This window comes from Dermacentor variabilis, chromosome 1, assembly GCF_050947875.1.
Source record: "Dermacentor variabilis isolate Ectoservices chromosome 1, ASM5094787v1, whole genome shotgun sequence".
Classification (NCBI taxonomy): domain Eukaryota; kingdom Metazoa; phylum Arthropoda; class Arachnida; order Ixodida; family Ixodidae; genus Dermacentor; species Dermacentor variabilis.
The window spans coordinates 264,159,769-264,186,762 of record NC_134568.1 but is presented as its reverse complement, the minus strand read 5'-3'; the positions used below and the strand labels follow the sequence as shown (position 1 = coordinate 264,186,762).

General features: G+C 44.1%; 2 protein-coding genes across 3 annotated transcripts in view; both read left to right on the top strand.

Annotated features, from left to right (window-relative positions):
• Positions 1-4,329, top strand: part of LOC142566025 (uncharacterized) — a 56,209-nt gene extending 51,880 nt beyond the window's left edge. Inside the window, exons 71-74 of the mRNA XM_075676760.1 lie at positions 570-718; positions 782-905; positions 2,761-2,900; positions 4,319-4,329. Of these exons, the coding sequence (XP_075532875.1) occupies positions 570-718; positions 782-905; positions 2,761-2,900; positions 4,319-4,329 (424 nt within the window). The remainder of the gene's footprint in view (positions 1-569; positions 719-781; positions 906-2,760; positions 2,901-4,318) is intronic.
• A 248-nt stretch (positions 4,330-4,577) lies between these two features.
• The window catches only part of LOC142563836 (uncharacterized), an 88,107-nt gene continuing 65,690 nt past the window's right edge, over positions 4,578-26,994 (top strand). For both annotated transcript variants that reach the window (XM_075674504.1, XM_075674495.1), the window contains exons 1-37: positions 4,578-4,694; positions 5,525-5,664; positions 5,789-5,933; positions 6,023-6,162; positions 6,260-6,377; positions 6,466-6,617; positions 6,691-6,808; positions 7,524-7,672; positions 7,862-7,985; positions 8,065-8,207; positions 8,279-8,414; positions 9,088-9,227; positions 12,303-12,426; positions 14,443-14,582; positions 14,666-14,926; positions 14,988-15,099; positions 16,982-17,118; positions 17,531-17,648; positions 17,734-17,870; positions 18,056-18,179; positions 18,334-18,473; positions 18,578-18,701; positions 19,902-20,041; positions 20,117-20,237; positions 20,366-20,505; positions 21,472-21,735; positions 21,818-21,941; positions 22,028-22,167; positions 22,245-22,368; positions 23,179-23,315; positions 23,377-23,497; positions 23,912-24,048; positions 24,889-25,033; positions 25,103-25,251; positions 25,320-25,440; positions 25,520-25,671; positions 25,764-25,872. In XM_075674504.1, the coding sequence (XP_075530619.1) occupies positions 4,591-4,694; positions 5,525-5,664; positions 5,789-5,933; positions 6,023-6,162; positions 6,260-6,377; positions 6,466-6,617; positions 6,691-6,808; positions 7,524-7,672; positions 7,862-7,985; positions 8,065-8,207; positions 8,279-8,414; positions 9,088-9,227; positions 12,303-12,426; positions 14,443-14,582; positions 14,666-14,926; positions 14,988-15,099; positions 16,982-17,118; positions 17,531-17,648; positions 17,734-17,870; positions 18,056-18,179; positions 18,334-18,473; positions 18,578-18,701; positions 19,902-20,041; positions 20,117-20,237; positions 20,366-20,505; positions 21,472-21,735; positions 21,818-21,941; positions 22,028-22,167; positions 22,245-22,368; positions 23,179-23,315; positions 23,377-23,497; positions 23,912-24,048; positions 24,889-25,033; positions 25,103-25,251; positions 25,320-25,440; positions 25,520-25,671; positions 25,764-25,872 (5,150 nt within the window). In that variant the 5' untranslated portion in view covers positions 4,578-4,590. The remainder of the gene's footprint in view (positions 4,695-5,524; positions 5,665-5,788; positions 5,934-6,022; positions 6,163-6,259; positions 6,378-6,465; positions 6,618-6,690; positions 6,809-7,523; positions 7,673-7,861; positions 7,986-8,064; positions 8,208-8,278; positions 8,415-9,087; positions 9,228-12,302; positions 12,427-14,442; positions 14,583-14,665; positions 14,927-14,987; positions 15,100-16,981; positions 17,119-17,530; positions 17,649-17,733; positions 17,871-18,055; positions 18,180-18,333; positions 18,474-18,577; positions 18,702-19,901; positions 20,042-20,116; positions 20,238-20,365; positions 20,506-21,471; positions 21,736-21,817; positions 21,942-22,027; positions 22,168-22,244; positions 22,369-23,178; positions 23,316-23,376; positions 23,498-23,911; positions 24,049-24,888; positions 25,034-25,102; positions 25,252-25,319; positions 25,441-25,519; positions 25,672-25,763; positions 25,873-26,994) is intronic.

Genomic DNA, 26,994 nt, shown 5'->3' with positions numbered 1-26,994 from the left:
GGATTAATAGGAACTTTACTTCCTTCGTAATCGTTATTGAATACTAATCAGCGCATTACCATAGCGCTAAACGGGATCTGAAAGTATGAGTTTCCGCATAGGCAAGATGGTGCGCTACACAGTGCATGTACTTTTACCACCTGCTCCTCAGCTACTCGCACAAAACACTTGGGTTTTTAAACAGGATTCACAGGTGTAAATTTGGGGTTCTCAAACAGGGTAGTCAAGTCCACCTTTTGTTGCCGCATACGTGAAGACGTTTTTCGTCTAGAAAAGAAGAAGAAAAGGCAATATTGCTCCAGGCTGGCCGCTGTTGGCCGAGAGCTGACTTCTCTGTGAAATCTCTTTAGAAACGGCACGGACGATTATGCCATCTTGCACCAGCTTCATATACTGACTTAATAATATTTATTGCCGCCTGAAAAGTACGTAACAATACTGACAGCAGCAGCAAAAATAGAGTCCCTAGTAGCCCTTATTTTTCAACCAGTGCTTGTAGTAGTGTCTCATACATGCAAAATACATTCTGCGTTCCAACACCGCCCTAAACTTGCGCTGTTCTTGGCCAGGGCTGCAAATTACTACGAAGCTTGCGTCAACGAAGAGGTCTCAGACTCGTGCAGCACATCGTCAGTCTCCACCATACTGGGAGAAGCGAAGGAGTTTTTTCAACCTATAACCGAATTCAACAAGATTTGTGGAGGTGAACGAGCATCAGGTAAGGATACGAATCGTCAAAGAAAAGGAAGCGCGTACATATGACGCAACATTGTACATGCAGCTTCTACGTGCACCGAAGAGGCCCTTCTAGAAAACATCATACAGTGTACGAGCATAATCACCAGCGTCGTGATGCCAATGTCCAGTAACAACAACAACCTGGGAAATTTGAAGCAAGCGTGCAAGTACGGCCACACTTTTTTTCTTTCTCGCTTGCAATTCCACCATTATCATAGCTTTACGAAGCTGTTGCTCCGAATAGGTTGCCTCGAGTTTTTTACAGCGTTCATGCGCAGCTTTTGATTTGTCGGGCTCCTTTAACGGTTACTGCGTCGTCGTTATTTCGATTCCTTCCTCTCTGAGCGCACGGGACGTAAAGAAAAGTTGTCTTTAAGCTTAGAAACTATATAGAAGTCAATGTCTGTCACGCTATGAAGCATTCAGCTGCGATGCCGTCTGAGGCGCCCCTTCTAGAAGTGCATGGTGGTTCCAGTGCAGTGCAGGTTGAGACTACAGGTGCTCTGTTTTGTGGCCCATCTACTTTGGGATCTCATGGACGGGATCTGAACCGCGGCAAGTACGATTTATTGCTCCTTTCAGGGAACATCAAGAAAGAAATGAGGAATAGCTAATGCAATACTAGGCCCCAGTGCCGCGGTGGCACACTTCTCTTCTCCGTTATGGCTCATGAGAATGGCGCGAGGAAATATCCTTAACTGCAAACTGAGTGCTTCAACTGTATTTCCGGTTAACGCTAGGGCGAAGGAGAGCATCTTCAGGTTTTGATTAAAACTCTTACATCATAATCGAGGCCGCCACGTTTGACCGGCGTTTCTTTTCTTGAGCGCCACACTTCCAGACCCTTAGTTTATTCCAGACAATTAAGGCTTTATGCGCCTTCGAGGTTTCCAAGGTTTAAGAACATTCTGGGGTTTTACCTGCCAAAATCACGATATGGCTATGAGGCAGACCGTAGTGTAGGACTCCGGATCAATTTCGACCACCTGGGGTTCTTCAACATGCTCTCAATGCACGGTACACGGACGTTTTCGCATTACGTCCCCATCAAAATGTGGTAACTGCGGCCGGGATTCGATCCCGCGCGTGGCTTAGCAGCCCAACGTCAGAACCACTACGCCGCCACGGCGGGTGTTTCCGAGGTTGCAGGCAAACACCATCGCATCGGCTAGCAAGCGTAGAAAATGACGAGCACGCTTATGAGTAGCGTTGTCTCCTTGAAATACAACTAGCCAGATACGGATGTCGTAGACATGCGCAATGACATGCACAATTTCGGCGCAATTACTATGTAGGAAATAAACTGGCATCAGCACCACTGATCACAGTAAAAGAATAACGAAGAAAATTCTGTATACAGCCAGTGAACTGTAGGTCTTCGTAAGGTATCGTGTTTCAAGTTTGAAGTTTGATTGGTTTAGTGCAGTCTACAGTAAAAAAACAAGCAAGATAAAGCTTGCGCAGAGCAAGATGCGTCGATTGGCTGTGTCTTTGTCTCATGTGCTTATTTTCCTGTTGCACATATGAACCAAGTGACTCGAAACGGGGAATATTTATTTTGTCTTTAGTAGAATCTTCAAATATTGACATAGCTTGGGGCCGTTTGCTCACAGGTGACAAGCCCAGCTGGACTGCTGGTGAAATCGGCTTATATATAGCCTCGGTACTTCTTCAAAGGCGCCTTATTGTTCACAGCACTTAAGGCATCCTATGAAGCTACCTGGCTATATCTCCGGGTCGAGTTTAAAACAGTTACTGGTCGACAAATAATAAACCAAAAGAAGAGGCACGCTGACGCCGCCAGCTTATTGTCCAGTAATTCCTTTAGGGCTAACCGTTAATTAATATTTCAGGTTGGCATGTGGCCAATATGGCGGCTCATTTTTCAACCGCACGGGCGATCTCTTACAGCCAGAAAAGAAAGGTCGCTAGCCCCTCTCCGCGAAAAACATGGGGCCACAGATAAATTAGCATTGAATGTCCATCTCCATTCTCGTCTTTTGTGTTCCTTCTGTGCTTTAGGTACCTGAGGTACTACGAAAACTGCGCCGCCAGCACCCACGCCAAAGCTTGTCCAAACATCACGTTGGATATTAGCACTAAAATACAAAACTTGACAAAAGTCTTGCTGGACAAATACAGCTGGGTGTGCTCTAGCAAAGGCAAGTCGGGGCGTTTTCCTTGTTTTGCTTCGCTTCTTACTGCATTACTTGGGCCTGCATTTGCTGCATGTGATCTTTTCTTTTTTCGTTGTTTTTCTTTCTTTTTTTGAGGCACAAGTTGGACCACTTGTTAAGTTGTTTAAGCAGGCTCGCTTTGCAAGGCTTGTCAGCATACATTCTAATTGTATATTATAGTAACTGGTCGCTTTCGGCCACCGCTATGCTGAATATGACGTACATGCATTGGCGTTACTGAGTCTCCACTGGCCATTCCATCAATTGACTTGACAACTAAGCAGCCGTAAAGTAAACCTGACAAGGTGTTTGGTTGCCCATCGGAGAATCTGCTTTATCACGGAAATTTGCGCTGATATATAGCCCTTTTAACAGCGAGCAGTGTGCGCACCACGGACCAGGGGCCACTACAGCCGCGGCTCCATTGAATGCCTTCTGTATCGGGATCAAACAAATATCATCCGCCGCCGGCCGCTCCAGTAACGTTCTGCCGAGAGGCTGGGGATCATGTGCACTATATATTAAAATGTGGAGTAACCGAGGGAAGATGTGTGCTGTCGTGTACTGCAAGAACTTCGTTAGAGGTTGTGGCATGAGACCGTGTGCGAGCCTCAGTTGCACTAGGAATGCCCGTGTTTATGACCGTTCGTCGTGCACACCTTTCCGCAAGATGAGCACGGAAAGCTCAAACTCGAGCACTTGTCTGCGATGACCGGTAGGCGACTGTCGACAATCACTGCCAGTCTAACACCGCCTGCAGCAACAACAGAGCGTTACCGCCACCGCGCCTGGCACAAAATACCACGGAATGTTAACTTCCATCAGCATGCAAATCACCGCTATGTCCTCCCCACGTAAGTGTGACTTACTCGAGCAACTTCACTTTCCCTAGCAGCGAAGTCAAACGTGAATAACAGCTTTCTTTCATAGTCGTGAATCAAAACTGCAATCGAGCGATCGCTTAGCCACTTGCAACATGTTTGTCCACGCGTACGCGAATACATTTTGTTCTGCTCTGTAAATAATAAAAGCTTTCTCTAATTAAGTTATCTGATCAGCGCGGGCGACAACAATGACGCTGTAGGAACCAATCGCCGGGATTGGAACAGGCTGCAAACAGTCGTACTGCGTGGACATACACGCCTATTCCCGAGCGAAGCTTTTGCATAACATGTGCACGGCCGTAACAAGCTTATAAATCTATCGAAGACTAGAATACAAGGGGTAAAAGCAAACATCAGGCGCTGCTACATTCGTTGCTTGGAGTTCGTAAGCTTGCACACGATAAGATAGCAATTCACACGGGACGGATAAATGAAATGTATAGTTGCGCTGCCTCTGCAGCTTTAATCAAAGTTGTGCGTCGTCTACTCGCTCACTGTTCACTGTGGTTGTCTAAATAGCGGCTGTCTGAGCCGTGCCTGCCGCCGCCGTGGCCATTTAATCAAGTGAGTAAACGCCCATCAGAAGGCACTCAATAGCGGGCGCTGTCACATGGTCAAATATGGCGAGGCCCATGGGTATGGTGCTGTAAAAGGCTTGCAGCAAATAAGCGCGCACTGAAAGTGATGCTTGGAGAACGCGGCCTTGAGCTGCAGTAGTAAAAAACAATGCCGTGCATCGTTGATCAATCTACTTTTCCTTCTCCTCAGTGACGGCTTGCTCATATGCTGAAATGCAACCACACATTAAGACTTGTTTGGACAAATGGATCAAGCCGGAAAATTTCGCGAAGCTCAAAGAGAGCAATGATGCGGAAGGCTTGATCTCTGCGTGCAGGTGAGTAACATAATTAACTTGACGTACGCCAACCTCCAGCTTTCTACGTAACCATGCGACAGAAGTGCAAAAATCGTACACGTTCCCGTATATACATTTGAGAGTTGTCTGGTTAATAAATAAGTCCTTACACTTATAATTTATCAATTACGTCACGATTTCCCGGTGTAAGTTTATAACTCGAATTTAAACTAAGTCATTGCCCTAGTTAATGCCCCTGGAAATATCGTTCTCATCGGCAAGCGCAACAAAAGTATAATACGATTTGTAGATGTCTTCGAACCAACACATTATTCGGCATATCCGCTGTTAACGCCGACCTGCGCGTCGTTAAATGATGCATTTAGGGAGATGCCAAGAGTGCTTTGTGTTGTATAGATGCGCGAATGGGCCACATCTTCATGTGTTTTGTTAGTTTTAACTAAGGCTCTGTTAAACAGCTTTTTGCTTTGGAAGAATAGTAGCATCCTTATCTAGCTGCCAGCCAAAAGAGAGAAACACGGTGAAGGAGAAGTATAAGTGCATGCTTCTTGGGGGGATTTGGCAAAATGGCTGAACGTGAGATATTGTTTGTCTTCAGCATTGTAATATGCGCCATAAAATTTTCATAAATAAATTTTGAGCAAGTATTATTTACTTTATCTCAATAGCAGCTGTTTTGAATGTGCAATAGATGCATTTAAGGTTCCATTAGAGATTTTGCGAGGACAGAATATACAAAACACTATACAGTCTTATAAAAAAGCGCCCTATATTAAACCCTCGGTCGTATGGTGTCTATTTGATGATTTGACAGATGGTTCTACTCAGTCATTTTATGCTTTGTTTAGGTCGTACAGAGAATATGAACGTTGTGTACTTGACGAAGGAGAGAAGTTATGCCCCTTAGAAGGCAATCTCAACATGTCCGCAATCAACGAAGCGTCAGGGAATCTCTTCTGGGAGCACAAGTGGGTTTGTCAAGGAAATAGTAAGTGAGGTTTCTTCTCATTTTGCTAAAAATTTCGGCCCGTGCAATGCTCTGACAACTACGCGTGATACATTGTATCCGATTAAAGCAAGATGCTCTCAAAAAAGAACATTCAATTCCACAGAAAACGGCTCTTCCCCAGTGGGCCCTGATACTGCAGCTTGTTCGAAGGAGACTCTCTCTCGAGATACACAGGAATGCTTTGGCATCTTGAAGTATCAACTGATTCCCTTCGTTAGACTGAAAACTCATCGGCGTTTTGCGTGCCAGTAAGCCGACTTCTCTTTATTCGGCTTGTCTTCATAGATGATTACCTCTTTTTCTTTTCATGACGCAAGCTTTTTCCTTGAACATGCAGAGGTCTTGAAGCATACAAGACTTGCCTTGATTCCGTATTTGAAGACTGCACTAATGCGTCCTTTGTGAAACTATACGACAACACCAGCGAAATTTCTTGGTACGTCAAGCAGTACGAAACTGTTTGCACTCAGGAACACGGTCAGTATTCCCAATATCCGACAGCGCTGCAAGCTGATCACTTTGTTGATCGTTACTTATGCTGTGTGCACGGCTCTAACCGTATTTGTTATTGCAGAGGCCACTTGTAATCTAACTTCGGGAAGCTTTGACATTTGCCTCGGTATTGTCACAGCAATTATTAAACCGAATGCTTACCCAAATGCCGTCAGCACCGAGATGTCCGAAGCTTGCAAGTACGTCATGCTGCATGGTTTTGTGGATTCAATAATCGAAAGGAGAGAGCTCATCACTTAACTTATTGGGTTCGCTTTTTTTTGACAGAGGTGTTGGATACTATGGAAAGTGCGTTCAAGACGTTATAAAGGACAAGTGCGGTGAAAAGGAAGTTTTACCAAGTTCTAGATCACTGCTACACTTTACAATTGATATACCTGCTAAGTACAATTGGACATGCAAGTTCTCACAAGCACCAGGTAGGTAATGCGGTCATTGGGCAGTACTGTTGAAGGAAATACCTGCTGCTTATCTTGTTTTTTTCTCTCTCAGATACTTGCGATACCAAACGCCTCAGCGAGCATTTTTCACAGTGTAAAGGATTTCTTCGTTATTTGGGAAACCATCTTGAGAAGAAAAACGGAACTAATGATCGAGCAACTACGTGCAGGTATAACTGGTTCGGAAGCAACAATCTATTTCATTATTTCACTGGGAGGAATCGTTGAAGCTGAACTGGCTTTTTTTTTCTCTGTTTTGGTCAGTGCTCTATGCGTGAAAATTTCTCAAATATGCATGCGATACTAAGTTCTTGTCCTATATTATTTGTGCAAGAGAAAGACAAATAATTTTTAGTAAGTGGGATCCTTAGTGCTGCATTTGGGTAGGGTGATAAACACAATGTTTGTAGATGAATGCACCACGTGAGCGAGTGTCTGGATTCTCTAATGATCAAGAGTGGTCGAACAAGACATGTCTCTGGAACCAACGATTAAGGAGACTTGTATTCGTCAAGGCAACAACTCAACAATAACCACAACCCCAACAACAGTTGCTCGGACGAAAACAAGTCCCCTTAATTTTTGGATCCAGATACATCTCTTGCTCGACCAGGGTTGATAATTTCAAGTCACCATGTTCACCATGTTCTTGTGAACTACTGATGATATGAAGATGGTGACTCGTGTTGTTCAGTCTTGTCTGTGTCTTTTCTTGCGCTCTTTCGGTTTTACTATTTTACGATACTTATACTACTGTATTGTTTGCTTGCCCTAATCTCACACCAACGATGCTCTCACACGCCATCTCTTGCGTAAGAAACCACTTGTAAAAAATCGGGCATCAGTTTGACTTTAATGAATTATATTGATTTTGTTCTTCTTCAGATACCTGCATTATTACACAACCTGCATCAACCAAGAATTCACAGAAACCTGCGGCAAAACACCGAAAACTCTTTCCATGCCAGAGATGATTGAAGTTGGAGAAAAGTACAAATTTTATGAGGAAGTGTGCAAAGTAGATGCCCCTGAAGGTATGTCCATTGCTTGAGAACTTCTTGATCCGACTTTGTGCCAGGAGAGAGCAAGCTCAAATGGGCACACAGATAAAACATCCGTTAATTAAACCACGTTCGTTTGCGCTACTATCTCACGGAGTTCTACAATGTTTATATAAACACAACGTAAGCTGCCCTGATTAATTCTGCTCATATCTTCTGCAGTAAAGACGTGTACAAAGACAGCCGTGGAGGGAATGTTAAATGAATGCAAAGGAATTATGACAACAATTGTGGTGCCCGCGTCTGCGGATAAGTCGGACGTGAGAAGCCTGAAAGTAGCCTGCAAGTAAGCAATGCACTCTTTATACTGCTGTTCTCCCGAGCCGCTTTAAATAAAAAAAAAACACCTTTAATCTACTTTTAAGGTATCTTCGATACTACCAAGAATGCGTATCCAGCCAAAGTGCGCTGATGTGCTCAGAGGAAGGGCCATCAGTAACTGACGCCATAAAGCAATCGGCTGCTGAGTATTACAGCACGTACAACTGGACTTGTGATGCCACAAAAGGTGCGTTTACCCGCTGCGACGCCTTTCTAGACGCTATCTTAAGTGATCCTGCTTATTTATTCTCGTTTTAGATCTTCCATCTTGCTCCAAAGAAACGTTTCAAGAAAAGGCGAAGACATGCTTCGAGGCATATATCACAAAGATTGTGATTCCACACGCGAGAGCGTCCTTAGTTTCAAACTACACCAGTTTGGAGATCGCCTGCACGTGAGTTATTTTTAGCTTACACAGCACAGACGATTTAAATGAGTTATTCGCAGGCAACGACTTCTGCAGCAGTCATCCCGCGAGCAGCCTTTGTGATTTGCGTACTGTTAAATACATCGCAGAGGTACACCATGATGCGCAGTTTCTGTCTCCGTTAGCCATTACTGCTTTTTCAGATTATATTAATAATACATAAACATGTGCGTGCGGACGCGCGCGCGCCTCGAGTTCACTAAACTATATTACGCAGTGCCACTACAATTATTTTTCAGAACCTACTACAGCTTCGCTTGCGAAATTAGCACTGCTCGAAACTCAGCCACAATTTACGGTTTATTCAACTGGGTTATAGTTGCAAAGCAGTTCTCATGGTAAACATGTCGTGACTTATATCATGTTGTTGTTCGCCATTTTTTACAATGATCCATGTCTCTACGTTGTGCCTTGCAAAATACGCTAATGTACGCCGCCTGTTAAAGAAGGCGTCAGTTTCGATGCAGTGGATTGTTAGAACATTTATTCGGCGCTCAAAATTTTTCCCTTGAAATTCATGCTTAGACTGCAATGCTAACTGAGGAATTGCTACCCCTGCATAAATGTCTACGATGTGAAAAATACGCAAACATTGAAGGAAGATTGTTTCTTGCTTACCATCTTCGAATAACCTTTTCAGGGCTGTTCATGAGTATCAAGACTGTGTTCTGACAAAACTGGTAGCAACGTGCCCGGAGGAATACAAGAGGAACGATAGACTTCTGGAAATTTTCACTGATGGAGTCTACGGCATGTACAACTGGACTTGCGCGCTCCGAAGTAAGTTCAGCTGAAAATACGCGGCAACGGCAGCACGATACCATTGTCATGAAGCTAGCCATACGAATGATAAATGCAATAAGCACCTCATTCACAGGGACCTGAGCTTTTGAACCTGTTTTTGGACATCCTACACTCGTCAGAAACACTTCCTAAATTCGCTAAACTTCTCACCTAGTCAACCAAGCAGCTCTGCGCTTAGGCGTAGTTCAGGAGCATCTCTCTTTGAGCGCCACACATCTCTCCACCCAGCAGGCACTCCATTAGCTTTAATAATGCGCATGCAGAATCGTACAGGGTGTCCCACTCGAGTGCGACCAAAGTTCAAGCAATGAGGACGTTTTAGCCGCTACCGTTTGCACCTCTGGCGTGTCGGAGCCGCTAGCGCGGTACAGCTTCAATGCGCAGAACATGTTGAGACGGCAGCTGGGGCAGGCGTTAACGCGAGTGGTTAAGGTAAAGGTTTGACGCTAGGTTAAAAAGGTCCTCATTATTTTAAGGGATTAATTTTTTCAGAAGCAGTGCGTGTTATCGGAAGCACTCGTTCTCACTGTAACTATATTTTGTAGTTATCGGAATAATTATTAACCTTAAATAGCCAATTATTAGTAAGTCGCATCAAACGCAAGCTTGCTATACCAGAAAAGAAAGAAAGAAGAAATAGAAAATAAAGATAAAGGGTTAGCTTTTCGACATGCTTCGTCCAAAACTGTGTTCATTGCGCGTTTGGCCAGATTAGAAGCACATGCATATTCAACGTTGTTAACGCATACGTAGTTTCTCGAGCCTCGCGGAACAACCTCCACCGGTTTCAGCACAGTGTCTTGTGTTTTAACGAACGTAACACGTGTTCGAACAAGCCGTTCAAGCCTGCAGTGGAGCCGAGGCAAGCGGGCCACTTTTGCTATTTCTTAGGTAACGGTGTCGCATATGCCAGGTGTGATAAACTTTTTCTAATTTATTCTGTAATAAATGCAACAATAACAAATAATTACAGCGGATGTCCTATTCTCTACAAGTGCCCTTGCAGCCATCTATTTAGAAGCGTTATATGCCCAGTTCTCTATATGTGCTCTAAATAAGGCTTGCTACTGCGTAGATATTCTGTTATTCGTTTTTCTTAGGCCTAAGTTGGAACATTCAGGAAGAAAGTGTTGTTTTCTGTTTCTCTCTAAGATAAGTACTGGTGCCTGAATCTGAGCTTTTTTTTAGCACTAAAAATAACCGATAAATTTGAACATTTAGCTATGAGTGAGAGAGAAGACTTTTTTACGCCGTGCTGTAGCCACCAGCAACGCGCACGACCATTCTGCTTCCATCCTACTTTGCAACTTTACATATCAAGAATGTTTGCTTATCTTGTACGTGAATTCACAAAGGAGGATGACATTCAATTACATGGCAAGGCGCACCCTTACTTGCGTGACGCAATATTTTGTTTAGTTTGTATTTGCATATTCATTTTTTTTTAATTGCAGTCCTACTTGGGTGTAACATGCTGCTTTTGGCTCGAACAAATTTCTTGTCTCCAGAACCAGAGTAACAGGTTACTCACCTTTTGATTCCTACAATCTGTTGAAATGCAACAGTGCATGGTCGGGAACGATCCATATACTGCGCCTCTCCTCACCGGTGGCTCCCACCGCATGCTTTATCAGCATCAAAGAAAATTCAACTTACATTGCGTGAGCGCGAAGTATATCTGAGGAAATGCAATCCGTGGTTGCAGAATCTTATTTTTAACTCTGTGTGCAATGCAATGCGAGCTTTCCGCGTACCGGATTGGCAGAAGTGGAAAGAGAGTAAGCATATAGCAGGAATGCATACTCTGTTTTACGGACCAGGAAGAGGCCCTTGCGCAGCCCACTCTATCCCCTTCTGCCTAGTCGGATTGCATTCTGGAATTTAAAAAAAAAGATCAAGAGAAAAAGCAGACACTTGCAGATAAGGCATCGGCAGCGACGACTGTTGGAGAAAAAAAAAGAAAGAGAGCGGCTCTAGATACGCTGCAGCACGGTCTGCTGCTAACTTGCAAAGGCAAGCCTGCTCCTTATCGTATTAAAATCTGATGATTAGCAGGGGTACTGTGCGGGCTTCCGCAGTAGGGCACACTCATAGGCGAGTGTGTGGGAAGAGGGGTGGGTAGAGTCGGTTTTTCGTACCGGTGACATCTTAGGCTCCTGTGGTGTCGACTATATGTCGAGAATTTCTCACACAGCAAAGCTTTTTTTTTCCTTTGTTATTGACGCTTTTGGACATTTTAACTATGAGAAAGAGAATTAACATCGCATTCATCATATAATTATTTCTTGAAACTTTAACACCCTATTCAGTGCTTGCTTATTCAGTATTACTTATTCAGTGCTCAATTTCCCAGGAAGCCGTCAAACACCTGCTAGGGAATAAGTGTTACGACATTCTTTAGGGTTGTTCCTTGTCACTTGTGTATAATATGTTGTGTTGCTCGGTGCTCGCTCCTTTGATTTTTCTTCTACATTGAAAGAAGAGGGCCATCATCTTTGTGTCATCGATCCTTAGCCTATGTCTGCGCAATATGCTTAACTTATTCCTGTAAGAATATTGTTGTTACTTTACAGGACCAGCGGATGTCTAAAATCAACACATACTCACGAGGACTCAAGCTACGGTGTCTTTGGCTTTGTGATACTCTCCTGTATATATAAAGTATATATAAAGGTTCAAGTGAGCGCGAGACAGCAAAGTGTATAACTAGGCACCGAAGGATGATTCTATATACAGGCATGACGAATGCTGTTCGATCATGACAATGACCCTCGCAGTTTACAACCGCAAAATAGCAGACGCTGCAGAAATAAACCTCCCGGGCGAATCGTTGCGAGCCTATATTTTTAGCAGTCTCCAGTGGCGACTGCGTTGCATAACGTAGGAATGTGGGGTTCGGCAATCGTCTCGCGTGTGGCCCTCCTGCAGTTGTCTTCATTCACATGCTGTTGGGAAGAAAGCTTGCACTTATCGAAATAATGTGGACACGTTATTAATTATGTGAAAGAATAATATTTATTTTGTTCTTTTTTCATTCTATGCTATACTTAGGTCCGCAGTGCACAGAACAAGAGTTGCAGCAGCAGTTTCAGCAATGTCATAAAATTGTTGATGCGTACGTCGTGCCGAACATTCAAAATGTTTCGGATTCCGGACAGCTCAGGACCGCGTGCACGTAAGCAGCCTTGCCCCTGTCATCCAGTCTGCTTCTATTCTCTAATGCGCCTTAGCAGAGGCAAGTTACGCCTCTTGCTGGAGCACGAGAGAATTTTTACCTGTTCCAGCAATAACGCTCCTTACGCTGATGTTATATGTTTGCAGGTTAAGCCATTTGGGCTATAGGTATAGTCTGGTAGAAAGTGTGTGAAATGTAAGAAAATCACGAACATTTCTCTCAGCCTCGGTGACAGCTTCTGGGACTTGAGGAATGTAATCAACCGTTTGTTGCAAAGCAAACACGTTAGTATCCTGCAAGCAGCATTGTGGGCTAACCGTCACAGGTACTTCGCTCGGTACCGGCGCTCAGGTCGCTGCGGCCTCCGCGAACACCTATTCACGGCGACAACACAGCTTTGTCAACAAGCCTCAGCCGACCACCATTTCGGATTTGGCACCGTGCCCCATGCAGGGCAGTACCGGGAACACAACTGCGCGCTGCTTGGTATCATGGGTGGTGCCACCATTGGTTGATGCACACATTTGTTAGTATATTTAGTATTACTCATCTCATTTGGGAGCACGTAAGGTGTGCCTATATACTACACCCGTCAACTCTCGACAAACGTGTACGACGGAGTAAGACCACGATTTAAGGATAATAAAGAAAGAAAGTTTGCAATCAATCATGCCCTTGCGCAGAACTCGAAGGAGGAAGATATGTAGTAAAGTTTTCATCGCAACTTGACGGTCATTATGATCATAACTAAATAGACGTTGAAGCCAGTTAGGATATATGCGACATTGGGGATGGCGAGTCCCCGCTTTGATGAGTCGTTTTCTGTACTCTGTTCGCTGCCAGTTGTATTCAAAACGTATTGGTTATATTGGCTAATGAAAGTGTCGCTGGTCATAACAGTGCCTCGCCATAATTTTCGTGTTAAATGGCACGGCGCCCGCCTTTTGATTGGTTCTGAAACGACACTGTGCTCTTAGATGGGTGTTGTAACCCTGCCTCTGCTATTGTGTGATACGCCACATGCTGGACCAAGGAACGCTATAAAGTCTGATTCGAAAGCTGTAGCGTATTGAAGGAAAGACATAGCCGTTGTTTAAAGGGTTTATCGCTTTCCACACTGTTCACTTATAACTATTGTTAAACCTTCAAATTCCTTCAAGCTGGAAATGAAGTTGTTGCTGCTTGAGGTGGCGTTTGGGCCAGGAATCCACCAAACCCATTGATGAGTACGTCCGATAGTAGGAATGTAGGAAAAAGGGCTTATTTTACATTATTTACGCTGGCTCCAGATACGGAGACCCACTCCATGCAGGTGCACATAAAACGTCTGAGTTTTCATAAGGAAACTTCAGCACCTCCTCTCACTGCACCTCCAATCACAATCTTCGAATCGGTCACAATATTCCGCTCATAATATCGCACTGTTCCGCCATGTTGCTTAATGTCCCCGCTTATTTAGTAAGCTCGTAGCAATCTGGCAATCCTCGAAGCCGTTCCCACGGTAGCATTCGACGTTGGCCCTTTTCAGCATTAGTTCAGGTTGTCAGGTGCAGGAGGAGGGTCTTTTGTTGGCCCGTCAACTGTCGGCGTCAAAGCTGCGTTGACTTCTGGATAGGTGCCGATTAATGGGTGGGGTTGCCTCGTGGTAAATGTCTAATTAATGCGCTTGGCCATGTTGAGACGTAACAAGGTGCAGCATATTAAATGCGCTAGGCATTACGAAGTCAATTTCAAGGTCTTACCGTACCATGTATGTACCGTGTAGACGCTCATATTATTGGTTTAAAATTAAATTAGTTTTTTAATGGTATGTCACTGCGCCAAACGGTCTTCTTATAGCGCTCTGTCTTTCAGTGCGTCGTGTTGTTTGCCTGCCTCCATTCAACTGACCCACGAGCGAAACGTTTGATGCCCTGCCAATTAAATAGTCACGATTGGAATTTCATAATCACCGATGCACACGAAAACGTTTCCCATGGCGCGTTTTAAATAAGTGTACGTTCTTTGTTGTTCCAGGTACACAAGAAAATACCAAGACTGTTTGGCCCATACATTGTCTAACCTCTGCAAGGACAATGATACCTTATCTGTAACATCTCTGAATGAACTTACCCAGAATAAATTTGGCATGTATAATTGGACATGTGAAATAAAAGGTGCGTGCTTCTTTAGACATAAAATTATTTGCCACAACGTTTCCCCTATAGTAAACATTTTCGCGAAATTTTTTCCTTTTCAGCCGTTTCTTGCATGGAAGATTTCATTTCGGCGCAGATATCAAACTGCACAGCTGTGCTTTCCACTTTCGTTTTACCTTACGCGAAGAAAGGAGCAACGTGGAGCCAGCTGAAGACGGCATGCAAGGGTCACCAGGATTATCAGTCTTGTGTGCTGCAGCAAGGCTTCCGGTACTGCGAAGACGGCATGAATGACGCGAAACTTCTCCAAAGTGTAACAAATGGCTCGTTCGCGGCATACTCGTGGACATGCGAAACACAAGGTGGGTCACTTCTGATACCATAAGTTGAAGGCAGACTACTGAAAGAGATTCTCTATTCTAGGGAAAGTCTGTCGAGAAGAGTACTTGGAGAACTGTTCGACTATTATAACCACGGTTGTGTCGCCGAACATCAAGGAACCACTCGAACTTTTCAAGCTTCGCCAAGCATGCAGGTACGGTCGCTTAAGTATACTTTTACTGTAATGATGTAATTGCGTCTACTTCTACAGCGTGAATCGTTTATTTACTTTTTGCTTTGGCACATAACGAAAGACGCGTGATGTGTGTGTTCACCTATAGACTTTATTAGCCTGTGAGAGTTCAGAAGCGACATTGCTGTGACGTAGCTTTCGGCTAGTGCGATTGTCCTAGACTGCGTATCTCGTGACGTTTCACCGACGCGTGTTGTCAAAAAGTAAAACTGCGTCGGGTAGTTGCTTGCAGAGTCGCGGCTCATTGTCATAAGAAATGAGAGCCCTATCACACAATCTGTAGAATATATCCTGTGTCCGCCATCAGCTGATGCACTTGAGGATGAGAGACAGATGAAATATAAACATTATAAAAAAATATTCTTTGTCGGCGCATGGTACGTTGGAATTCGATTGTAGTGCTATGCGGCCATATATAGTCAGTCATTTTGTAGACACTATTCCATGGAAACCGCAATTCCTGGGAAGAAAGCGCGATCAAAATTTCATTCTGCTACTCCTTTGCAAGAAACGTGAAGAAATGCGCTCTTCCGAGTGGGATTGAAAAGTCGCCAAACGAGCAAGTTAGTGCTAAGGCATGACATCGTGTCTATTACCCGTGTCTATCACCCGCGCACACTCTTTGTACGCGTTTGTAATAAGTGCACATGCGTTGCTTCAATGCGTTCTTTCATGTATTGTTGCAAGCTATCAATCTTCACAATAGGAAAGTGGATATTAATCTATGAACACACCTTTCGTTCACGAGAAGAGACTTTGGTATGATGTCGTTAAATAGCGCATACCAACGGATGAGAAAGAGCTATTGGCAGGATGTTCTAGCTCACACTGTTTGCTTCATGCCTGATTGATTTGAATCCATAACTAATATTTGAATACCAATAAATTGAGCTAATACCAATTTCAGCTGATCAAGTAGAACGAGATGGGGCAAGGTAGACCATACGCGTTGACTTTCTGCCACAAAGTTCACACTCTGTTCGGTCAGCTGGCTAGTCCATGCGAGAGCTCCTAATTTTGCTACAGATAAATTTTCGCGAGGCGATAGGTTTACGTTCGTAGACGATTTCGCTATTTCAGGATTTATTTGTTCGTAAGAAAAAATGAAAAATCGTTTTTGGTGCGTTAGATTTTTTGTAATTTATGTGTGTCCTCGCAAAGGATTTAAGACTGCTTGTAACGCGTGTTGATACCAGAGGCATTGTAATGAAAGGCGTTTTTGTCTGCGTATGGTATAGATTGACAGCTGTACATGTAACGGCAGTGATCTTCAAAGTAGGAGGATGAGGGGGAGGCGGTAACCGTGGTTCCCTCTCATTGGCCCCTCATGTCAGCAATGTTTGGTCCGGCGAAGTTTGCATCAATCTGAATTGCCGCAACATATCAAATTTATGCAGTTTAACTGATGGTAATACGGCATTCCCTGGATTTGTTATAATGCTCGTGCGATATTTATCCTGAGGGGCCTTCGTGAGGTGGTACTTGTATAGCTGAGGCGCGTTATCACTAGGGACTATCGCTATCGCTAGCCACAAAGAATATGGTTCACCCCCCCCACATCTTCCGCCACCCAAAAGATTGACATGAATAATAAGAATAACGGCGGCAGGGGGGGGCGGGGGGGGGGGCGGTGCCACTGCTTAAGTTCTCAGTGCAGGGATAAATTATTAACGTCTTCTTTATCAAAACCGCAGTGTTATTTCTTTAAAACCGAATTTACGGGCGCATCTCAGAGACTTAGGCGAGTAAGCCGCGTTTAGCGAACCTAGTTTCCATAGCGGAAATTGGCACTTTGAAATGCAAAGTGTAACGGCAGAACTATCTTTCAATTCACCATTTTCAGGGGCGTACATGCATATCAAACGTGTGTCAATGAAATGAACACCGCATGTCCGATTGAAGGCATATACTCACAAAGCAATATGTCAGAAATCACGCAAGAGGTATTTAATTCTTACAACTGGACTTGCAACTATGAAGGTAAGCTCAGGGTCGTATCCCTGCCTGTAGCAAAGGGCTGGAAATATCTCATTTTTCCTCGTGTTAAAGGGTGATAAGCTTTTGCGGTTTAATTTCGGATACCTTTAATCACTCTGGATGAATTTGACCTTCCGGTTTTCTGAGATATACGGTCCTTGCTTTGGGCAAGTCGCATCGAGTGTGTAAGGCCAGCCTTAATTGCGGCTCTCGCAATATCCACAAGGACTGCCATTATAAACGAGCTGTCAACATTTTTCTTTTTTTACGTTGAGCCTGTCTTACCTTTTCATACGTTTAGTCCTCATTGCTATGGTTCATGTCATGCGAACGAGTTCTTGTTGCCACTGTATGTAAGAGGGTTCTAGGTGGAATTCAGTATGACACTACTGTTAATAACCCTTCAAAATTCCAGGGTGCACAAACCAAACGCTGAAGTTTGCCCTGAGCAAATGTGACTCGCTGCTGGAAACAGGAGTGAAGCCCTACGCTCTTAACGGTTCCGCTGACGTTAAGCTCGACAAAGCGTGCAAGTGAGCGAACATAAATTAACCAGTCGCTAGATAAGACTAATGACATTGTTCATAAATCTAAATTGCTCTGTTATTTGTGTTCTAGAGGATTGCACAAATACGAAGACTGCGTTATCGAGGTCCACAATGGCTTCTGTCCGAACAAGTCCCTCAGCGAGCTTAAACTGCTGAACGATGCAGCAAGAGTCGTGGAGATGTACAACTGGACTTGCATAACTGGATGTGAGTAGTGAAGCCACAGACACAACGCACACACACGCACACGCATGCACACACACACACGCACACACGAACACACGCACACACACATAAGACACACACACACAAATGCGCGCGCGCGCAATAAAAGAATGGTCGTTTCGTTTGTCATTGTGAACTTGATACGTGAATATTGTTTTCGCTTCCAGCTGGCAACTGCACGAATGCAAATTTAGAAAAGAACATTCACGAGTGCACCCAGGCCCTTGAAGTTGACGTTGTTCCTCATCTGGACAGAATATCCAACGTTCAAGTGGCGGAAATATTGTGCAAGTAAGCTTCCAATATCTTTTTTGCACCGTGTGCGCCCAGTTTCCGGTGCATCCCTGCTGTGGCTATATGCCTCAGATTGCTGCCATTTCTTTTCTTTTTTTCTTTTCTTTTTTGAGCACCTGTTCCTTTCTCTCTTTTTTTCTAACCTCTGCAGGCACGTACGTGAATATCAGATATGCATTTTACAAGGTAGCAAATCTTTATGCCCCACTGTAAGCGCTCCTGACGTCACAAACCTGAATGAATTAACGTCCGGGATGTACACGAAGTACGAGTGGCTGTGCACGTTTTCTCGTAAGTGTGCGGTGCCATTTTTATTTGCAAAATTTATTCGCGCTTTCTTTTTCCTCCTGCGTTGTGCTGCAATTCTCTGAGGAAAATTTGTCAACTGTTTTCAGCCAAAGCCTGCAATACCAGTGCGTTTGAGAGCGTCTTGTCTCAGTGTGCAAAAATAATAACCGACGTTGTCATTCCAAACGTGGAAATGACCAAGGACGCAGAAAAGCTTAAAGAAGCATGCAGGTACGAAAGTTCTTGTTACCTATGCAACGTTCTTTTTGAAAGAACACTATCTCATGGCCGTGCTAAGAATTTATATTTATATTATTACTTTTTTCTGGCTTCATCAAGTGATTCAAAAAAGAATAACGCGACCAAAGGCGTGCATTTTGATTAAGAGTGAGCGTAAGGCCAAATCTGGTGCTTTCTTTCTTTAAACACCGTATTTTGTAATGATTATTTTCTTTTCTTATTCTTTTTACCCTTTGGCTATGGCTCGAAGCATGACCTCTTATGGGGAAAATATCTTTAGGTAGAACTTTCGGCAGGCATCTCTTCCCAACATCTGCTCTAGTCTCTCTTTCTATTTGTCTTGCTGCCGTGGAGTACTTACATTTTCGCTGACTAACTGCTTGAAGAAAAGTTATCTGTTAATGTGTTAACATGCAGTTTCTATATGGATGAGCGGCGCAATAGGCTATCCTTCCTCAGCTGGTACAGTACCCAGACTTGATGACAGTTATTATATCCAGCTTTTGCCAAATGTTCATGTGTAACAGATTCTGACAACTTCAATGGATAAACTGTCTTATGGCTTCTGGAGCGTGGCTTTTAATTATTGCCTGGATTTTGCAGTAATTAATAGAAAGCTTGCCAAGTTTCCCCTGTTCAAATCAAATTATCCGTCACAGAAGTTCAATTTCGGACACCTCTGTAAAGCACACATATCTATCGAAGCTTCCGGTGCACTTAGTCCTTATTTCAATAATGAAAAGCACAGAATGTCTATAGAGGAACTTTCCGTTCTCCATGGTAATGCTCCTTCAAGCATGTGAGAACTAAAGCAATTAATTTTATAAAAACAAAGGCACAAGCATAATATTTCAGGCTTTGTAGAAATAGCGAACCTAAATATTTTTAAATGATTTCCCCTGTTCCGAGTAATCATGCATACCAAGATAGCCACGTACACTCCTGGCGACTCATAGTTTTACGACGGAAGCCAGATAGAAGTGGACTGTTTCTATGACTATGTGGGAGCTTTCTTTCTATTCATTCACGCTTGCTAATGAGTCTCACTAGAATCAAACAAAAAACGTAAACATAAGCGGTTTCGTCAACTATGCTGTGCATTGGTAATGCAGATAAAGTTGTATTCTTTGTAAAGTTTCCTGTAACAGGGTGTTCGTTAGGCTTAATTCAAATTAATCCCTTATCTGCCAGTGGCCACAAGAAATTCCGAGCGTGCATCGTGGAACTTGGTCCCGGGGTGTGCCCGCACACGAACTTCAGAGACGAAGACACTGCGCAAAACCTGACTCGTGGACTCTTCAATCAGTACAGCTGGACTTGCGCGGAACAAGGTAGCAAACTGGCATAACGCGCGTTTATAATACATTTTATGCAAATCGCATGTATGTTCCCGCCTTGTCTTACAGGGAGAATATGCACCAAGAGAGAATCTAAGGCTGCTGTCGACGGTTGTTCCGATATTATTAGCACCAAAATACTGCAGAACATAAACCTACATGACCGACGGCAGCTCCGAAATTCCTGCGAGTAAGTGACTCACGCGTTCCTAAAGGAGGGTTAACGACGAATTCTCGCATCTAAGTTATGTGTGCGGTCCGCCTAACATGTTTTTGTCTGTTTGGAGTGCAGTTTTCAGCAAGTCACTTTGTACGCAGGGGTGTTCGAGAATACGTGCGATGCGTCAGTTCTGCTCTGAGTGCGAAATGTCCCACAGACTTACGCCTGGGCAGAATTTCGTTGTCTAACATAACCAGTGAAGTGCAAACGCGATACAGCTGGACATGTTCTGTAAAAAGTGAGTCGTTGTAATATTCGTACTGCATGCGGTCGAAAAGAGTTCCAGACAAAACTTCCTGACCTGCTCTGTAATTCCCTGATTCCGCAATATATGGCGTTTTGTAAAATTCAAACTTCCTGCGTGCCCATTTGACACTATCTGCTTAAAAACTCTGCTTGGCCGGTGTGATGCCAACAATTCTATTCCGATTATTGCTATTTTTCGCGGTTCGTCTGTGGTCTGAGTGGCATTCCGACCACGTTATCACCAGCATCGGCCGGCCGTGAACGGTGTTTGCTAATAAAAGAATAGAATCGAGCAAAAGGAATCCTTGCATTACACCTTCATTGTTATTGGCGGAGGTGTTGCCGCTGGTTTATGAGTACGTGGTGTTTCACAAGTTTGCTAATTTCCCCACTGGTGCTTTTTATAGGGCCGGTCAATTGAGTTTTTCAGAAGATAATACAACAATCAATATTTCCCTTTTGTTCTCTTTCACAACTTGATTGATTACATAGCTTCTGCTGTGTACTTTTGCTTACTTTCTTGGCAAAAATATTTACAAAATAAGGCAAGTTTGATGCAAAACCAGTGACACCTTCGAACAACAATATACAGTTAGCTTCTTTTGTGTCACATTCTTTATTCATGTCAGGGCCCCTTACACTTACTTTAAACGCTTAAAAAAATCGCATTTTTCTACATGGTTGACGCGTTGTGTCACACTTACAGGTAGTTACAGCTAAATTAAATTTTGCTCTCGTTACAGCTTATATAGGAATAATTTCCTTACCGCAAAATTAAAAGGATTGTTTTAAATAAACCTAAGACTCTAAAGAACGTTATCGCGTTGCTTTTCCCAAAATGTTCAAGAAAGTTAAGGACTGGTCACTCAGGAATATTATCCTGCATGTTCTCCGGCATATCACATATTCATGGAATAACGTGCACAATTATATTAGCATAACCGCATTTTTTTTTCAGCTATGAATTGCACCCCAGAAAATGCAGAGAATGTAGTGGCTACTTGCAGTCACATATTAGAGGATACAGTCATACCCGCCACGCATGTCTCTGTGTTTGACATGAAGCTCCCAGTGGCTTGCAGTGAGTTCAGACGTTATCAGGACTGTATAGTCACCGAAGGTAAAAAGATATGTCCTCACGACGACATGGAAGATGCCAACGTCTTAGTTGACATCACGGGAGGGAATTTTAACAAGTACAACTGGACCTGTACAACGGACCGTGAGTTTCTTTTTCTCTTTAATTCATTATATTCTCTTTTCCGCGTAGGGCTCCATGACGCAACAATGTGTTTTTCCAACAGTTTCGAACTGCTCTGTTGCCAACTTCAACGATATCTTGAACAAATGCCAAAAGTTGCTGGTGCAAAAAGTAATTCCAAATATACGGCTTCCGACATCCAAAGAGGTTATGGACATAGCATGCGTGTAAGGACGAGCAATTTTTTTAGCCTCCTCTCCTGTTTAACTTTAGAGCTGTCAATGTACGATAAGTTATTTGCTTCGTCTTTCAGGTACGTGACAAAATATCAAGACTGCATGGCTAGAAAAGCGTTTGAGATCTGCCCCGTTGAAAAGGCGATCACTCGAGAATGGCTACAAAATGCAACAGCCGGCTCATACAGCAAGCATTTCTGGGTGTGCGAGCCTCAAAGTAAGAAAACGTCTTGCCAGCCTGGCGACCTCACGAGCATCATTTGAGCGCTCTTTTGCACGTTTTCACATTTCCAGAAGTCTCGTGCACTGTGGAAAAACTGAGCGAGGTTATCGAAAGCTGCGAAGATCAAATTCAGTCCTACGTGATCCCCTACGCCTCCAACTACACCAACAAAAAGGCTTTAAAGTTTGCTTGCCAGTGAGTAAATGCACCGTCATTTCGGGTACTGTCACGCGTCAGTTGGACATGAAGATAAGCAGTGCCTTAGACAGTTTTGTTGAATGTACAGCTGTAATGGCAGTTTGTTCGCTAATATCGGCAGCCAATTGATAATTGGCCGTTTATAACGAAGAAAGCGTTTTAAAGAAATTACTGCAGAAACCCTCCCTGATGATTATCTAAGTCAATGCGAAGCATTTCTTCCCCGCACGTGGCGCAAAGCTCCACGTGCGCCACGTGGAAACTCTGGGTCGAGGACCGCCACATGCGCGGGCCGCGACGCCCTCCGGCGACGTATACGATCACGACCAGAGTAGGTCGCAGACGCCACACGACCCGCCAAATTCGTCTTCGACGAAGTGCTTTTGGGAGGACCGCCACTGCGTCCCGCAAGTGGTGGTCCTGCAATCGGCGCCGCTTGGTCTCGGCGGCTCGTTCAGCGGCCGTTCGCTTTCGAGCACGGAGGAGCCGAGCCAGTAGCGGCCATCGAACGACCGCATGGGGTTGCATCGGCGACAAACTTGCACGGCCCCGCGTTCGACCTTGGCTCCAATTAGCCTAAGAAATGCTTCGCATTTTAATAACTTTGATTCTTTTGCTCTCATTTGTCGACGTCATTTACAACATTGCTTTCCCTATTTACCTGACGTCTTCAGCCACCTACCGCATATGTAAGGCATCATAGAGGCTACGATGCAGGTTAAAGCTATTAATCTCTCGAGCCGACCTGCGAATGGCTCTTCTTTTTTTTTTATATGAAGATCGCTGATCTTGTGCCATATCTTACAGGGGAAACAAAAAGTATCAAGACTGCGTGATATACCATGGAAATACACTTTGCCCGACCGTTGTATTCGACATTGATCTATTAAACAAAATGACGAAAAACATGTTCACCAAGTATAACTGGACTTGCCATGAGAACGGTAAGATAGCTACCGTCATGGTTAGACGGCCACTTCTATTTTCATTCTTCTTGTCTTTCAGGTACAGGGTGTTCTTTCCAACTGATGTCTTCTGTCCTTGAAAAATGTTCGTCGATAATTTCCTCGGAAGTAATTCCTCTGGTTGACGAGTCTTCCCAGGAGATGCTGTCTGCTGCATGCAAGTAAGTGTACTCCGTAACCTTACTCTGTCTTGTTTTGTTTAAAAGTAAGTGTACTCCGTAACCTTACTCTGTCTTGTTTTGTTTAAATTATGGGGTTTTACGTGCCAAAACCACAATCTGATTACGAGGCAAGCCGTAGTGGAGGACTCCGGAAATTTGGACTGCCTGCGGTTCTTTAACGTGCACCTAAATCTACGTACACGGGAGTTTTCGCATTTTACCCCGATCGAAATGCAGCTGTCGTGGTCGGGATTCGATCCTGCGACCTCGTGCTTAGCAGCCCAACACCATAGCCACTAAGCAACCACGGCGGGTGTCTTGTTTTGTTAAAGTTAGTAATACGTGCAAGAAAAATTTTCTCGTGATGCTTATGATACCGTTTCTTTTTTCTTTCATTTTTTTCTTTTTTCGCAGAGGTGTCCGCCGTTACCAAGAGTGCGCAATTAAAGCGGTTCGTTCGGTATGCTTTCAAGAATCTTTACTAGCAGAGGTGAATCTAGACAACGTCACAGAAGGACTTTATAGCGAGTACAACTGGACCTGCGAAGGCCGTAAGTGTTTTCGCTTTCTCTGTTTTCATGTGTTGTCATAGTGTGTTTTCACGATGAGGGCGGAGGCACAAATGAGTTGTGACGTTCAAATTTCCGATCTCGAAATTAAAAATGGCTGTTTAGTTTGTATCTGAAAATGCATACTGTATCCACTGTTATTCTCAGAAAAATACGACGATTTTCTTTATATAATGAAGCTGCCACACAGCAGCCACTGGCGGGTTCAGAAGGGGGGAGGGGAGGGCCCTAAGAGCTCGTCACAACCCCCCCCCCCCCCCCCCCCGCTCAAGAAGTCGATGCATTCTTTACCTGTTGCAGCGTGTAGTACATTCATGTCCAGGTTTATTGGTCGTAATCAGCACCGTTTTTCACAACCACAAAATTTGACCATAAATACATCTGCCACTTAAACTTTGTCGTCTTTCTAACGACCGTACTTCTTTATGCGCCGCCCCCATCGGAAGAAACAGTAGCTCATCTATGTTGCTGCTATGGCTCGGATGAGCCCCGTGACGTCGTGGGTAGACCGCCAGATATATCCTTGCCTCACGCAGTGCTGAAATTCTTTTGCCCTATGGTCGGTCATGCACCGTTGGGGGTGATATCGGCGACACGTTGTAGTGAAAACGTTACTGATAAAGATGGGTGCCATCTATAAGCATTTCGTGCTCTGCAAACGCCACCTTCAATATGAAAACGCACCAAATAAAAATTTGTTTCATTCTTGTTTCGTACTGCCCTTTGCTATTCTTTTGTAACCAAGAAGCACGTGTCATATGACGACAGATTAATGACCAGAGTTCTCTGCACCTGCTGAAACATCAATTTTTCTTTTTTTAGTGAAGCCTGTGGTTGAGGTGTCCCCTAAATGTGACGCAAGATTTCTCTATCAACGAGCGAAGGAGTGTCTTGGGTTTATTAAGGTCAAAGTTCAACCATTCACAAAAGATAATACACTCGTCGCCTTTCTTAAGACGGCTTGCAAGTAAGTTTGCCTTTGTCTTTTCTGACGTAGTGCGAAGTGTTGAATGTGTCCGGACTGTCTCTTGGCTAGGAATAACAACCTATTCAAGCAGTGTATCAACTCCAAGATACCGGCATCATGCTTGAAGTATGACAAACTCATGGAATCAGACGGACTCAAACAGTTAATTAACGTATACGAAGATTACAGATGGACATGCAAGCTGGGAATCACATCAGGTTAGTCCACTCAGTTATGAAAGTAAAAGCCTCTCTGCTACGAAGCTCCTTTCTCGTTTTCACGTTAGGTTCAGCCTGCAATGCCAAGATAGGGAAAAGTCTGGTGGAATGTGCTGGCATCATTGACGTCTTGGTGGCCAAAGATGTGTCAGTTTTTCATTCGTCCGTGGAGGTTGCAGAAACATGTCGGTGAGTGCCTTAGCTCCGCGCACGTCCTTATTTGAACACGGGAACTGGTAAATATCGTACATTACATTTCTTTTCACAGGCACTTGAAAAGCTACGAAACCTGCATGATGCACTCAATTAAAGGCCTCTGTGAAGATGGAATTGTCTTCGCGCAGAACTCTGAAGTCCTGAAGTATATGATAGAATACTACAACAAATATTCGTGGGCATGCGTTAGTACACCAGAAAACAGTAAGCACACCTTTGACAAAAACACGAAGACAGGACTCTGTATACTACGGTCTTTTGTTGGTTAAATGAACATTTCATTTTGGCACTTTCAGGCTGCACTACCGAAATTCTGACGGAGAAACTGAAGGAATGTCGAGGGTTCATTGACTTCATTGTCAAACCGAATGCGGCCTTATCATTTTCAATGCAGGATTCATGTCTGTAAGTGACAATTATTTTTCACTCCTCTAGAATATGCCTTACTTCATGAGGCTTTACTGCATATATGCTGTTCATTGTGGCATCTGTGCGGCGTGACAAACGCCGTCTTTCTACAACACTGGTCTGGTATATGAAGCTCGTTTAACACTGTTTTATTCATCATTATTTTATCTTGTACACTTTCTTTCTCGGCCTCATCAAATCATGTGAATGCAAGTAAACGTTTTCACATGTGACATAAAACTAAGAAATCGTAAGTTAGACGGGCCCTTAACTACATCTTATCAAAGGGATAATAAATGAATTTAACGATAAAATAAACTATTTCAGAAATACTTTGCCGCAAAAAGTACTTCAATGCGTTCAGCAGAATCGGAGTTATTGGCAATCAAACACCCCCTTCGCAGTGCTTCCGCTCTTTCTTCAATGCCTTGCACTGCGAAGGCTACGGCGGAGCGAGTCGTGCCCACAACGCTCCACCTACTGAACTTCGCCGTAGCATACAGTTCAAATTTGATTTTGGATGTTCACGTAGACGCCACTACTTCCGAGTTTGGCGCCTACGACGTGCCAAATTCGTCGCGGCACCCCGCGGCGGCTGCGGTATCTACGCTACGTTGCAGGTCACAGCCACATACAGCTATAATCGTATGCGCAGCGTGTGCTTTGTGCACGACAGGGCTTGAGTGCCTGCACGCGCTCATAAGCTACAGTCTGGCCGTGCTACGTGGTGCGAACCGGCTTTGTCCTGCACCACCTTGACCGACGGATAGCAGCCACATCGAAATTGCGCATTGTTAAGTGCTATCAATAGCTCCATACTAAGCGAGGTGTGCCAAGGCGTCCAACCAGGAGCCGCCAGGAGTGAGCGGGCGCTGACAAGCGTACATGTGGGCTAACCTTAAGTTTCGCGTGGTTCGCGGCTAGTTGAGTTCAAAACTAGTCGAAATTAGCGAGACCCGATGTCCACGACGCCGATAGGCAGGGTTTCTTACGTGGGCAGCCGCGGACGAGAGTGTGAGCAGGCAACAGTCGGCTTCTTCCGGAAGTAAGTGTTTATTATCAAAATTCGTAGGAATATTTCCCCTTCAGCCTGCTTATTAGACTATCAATAAATTTATA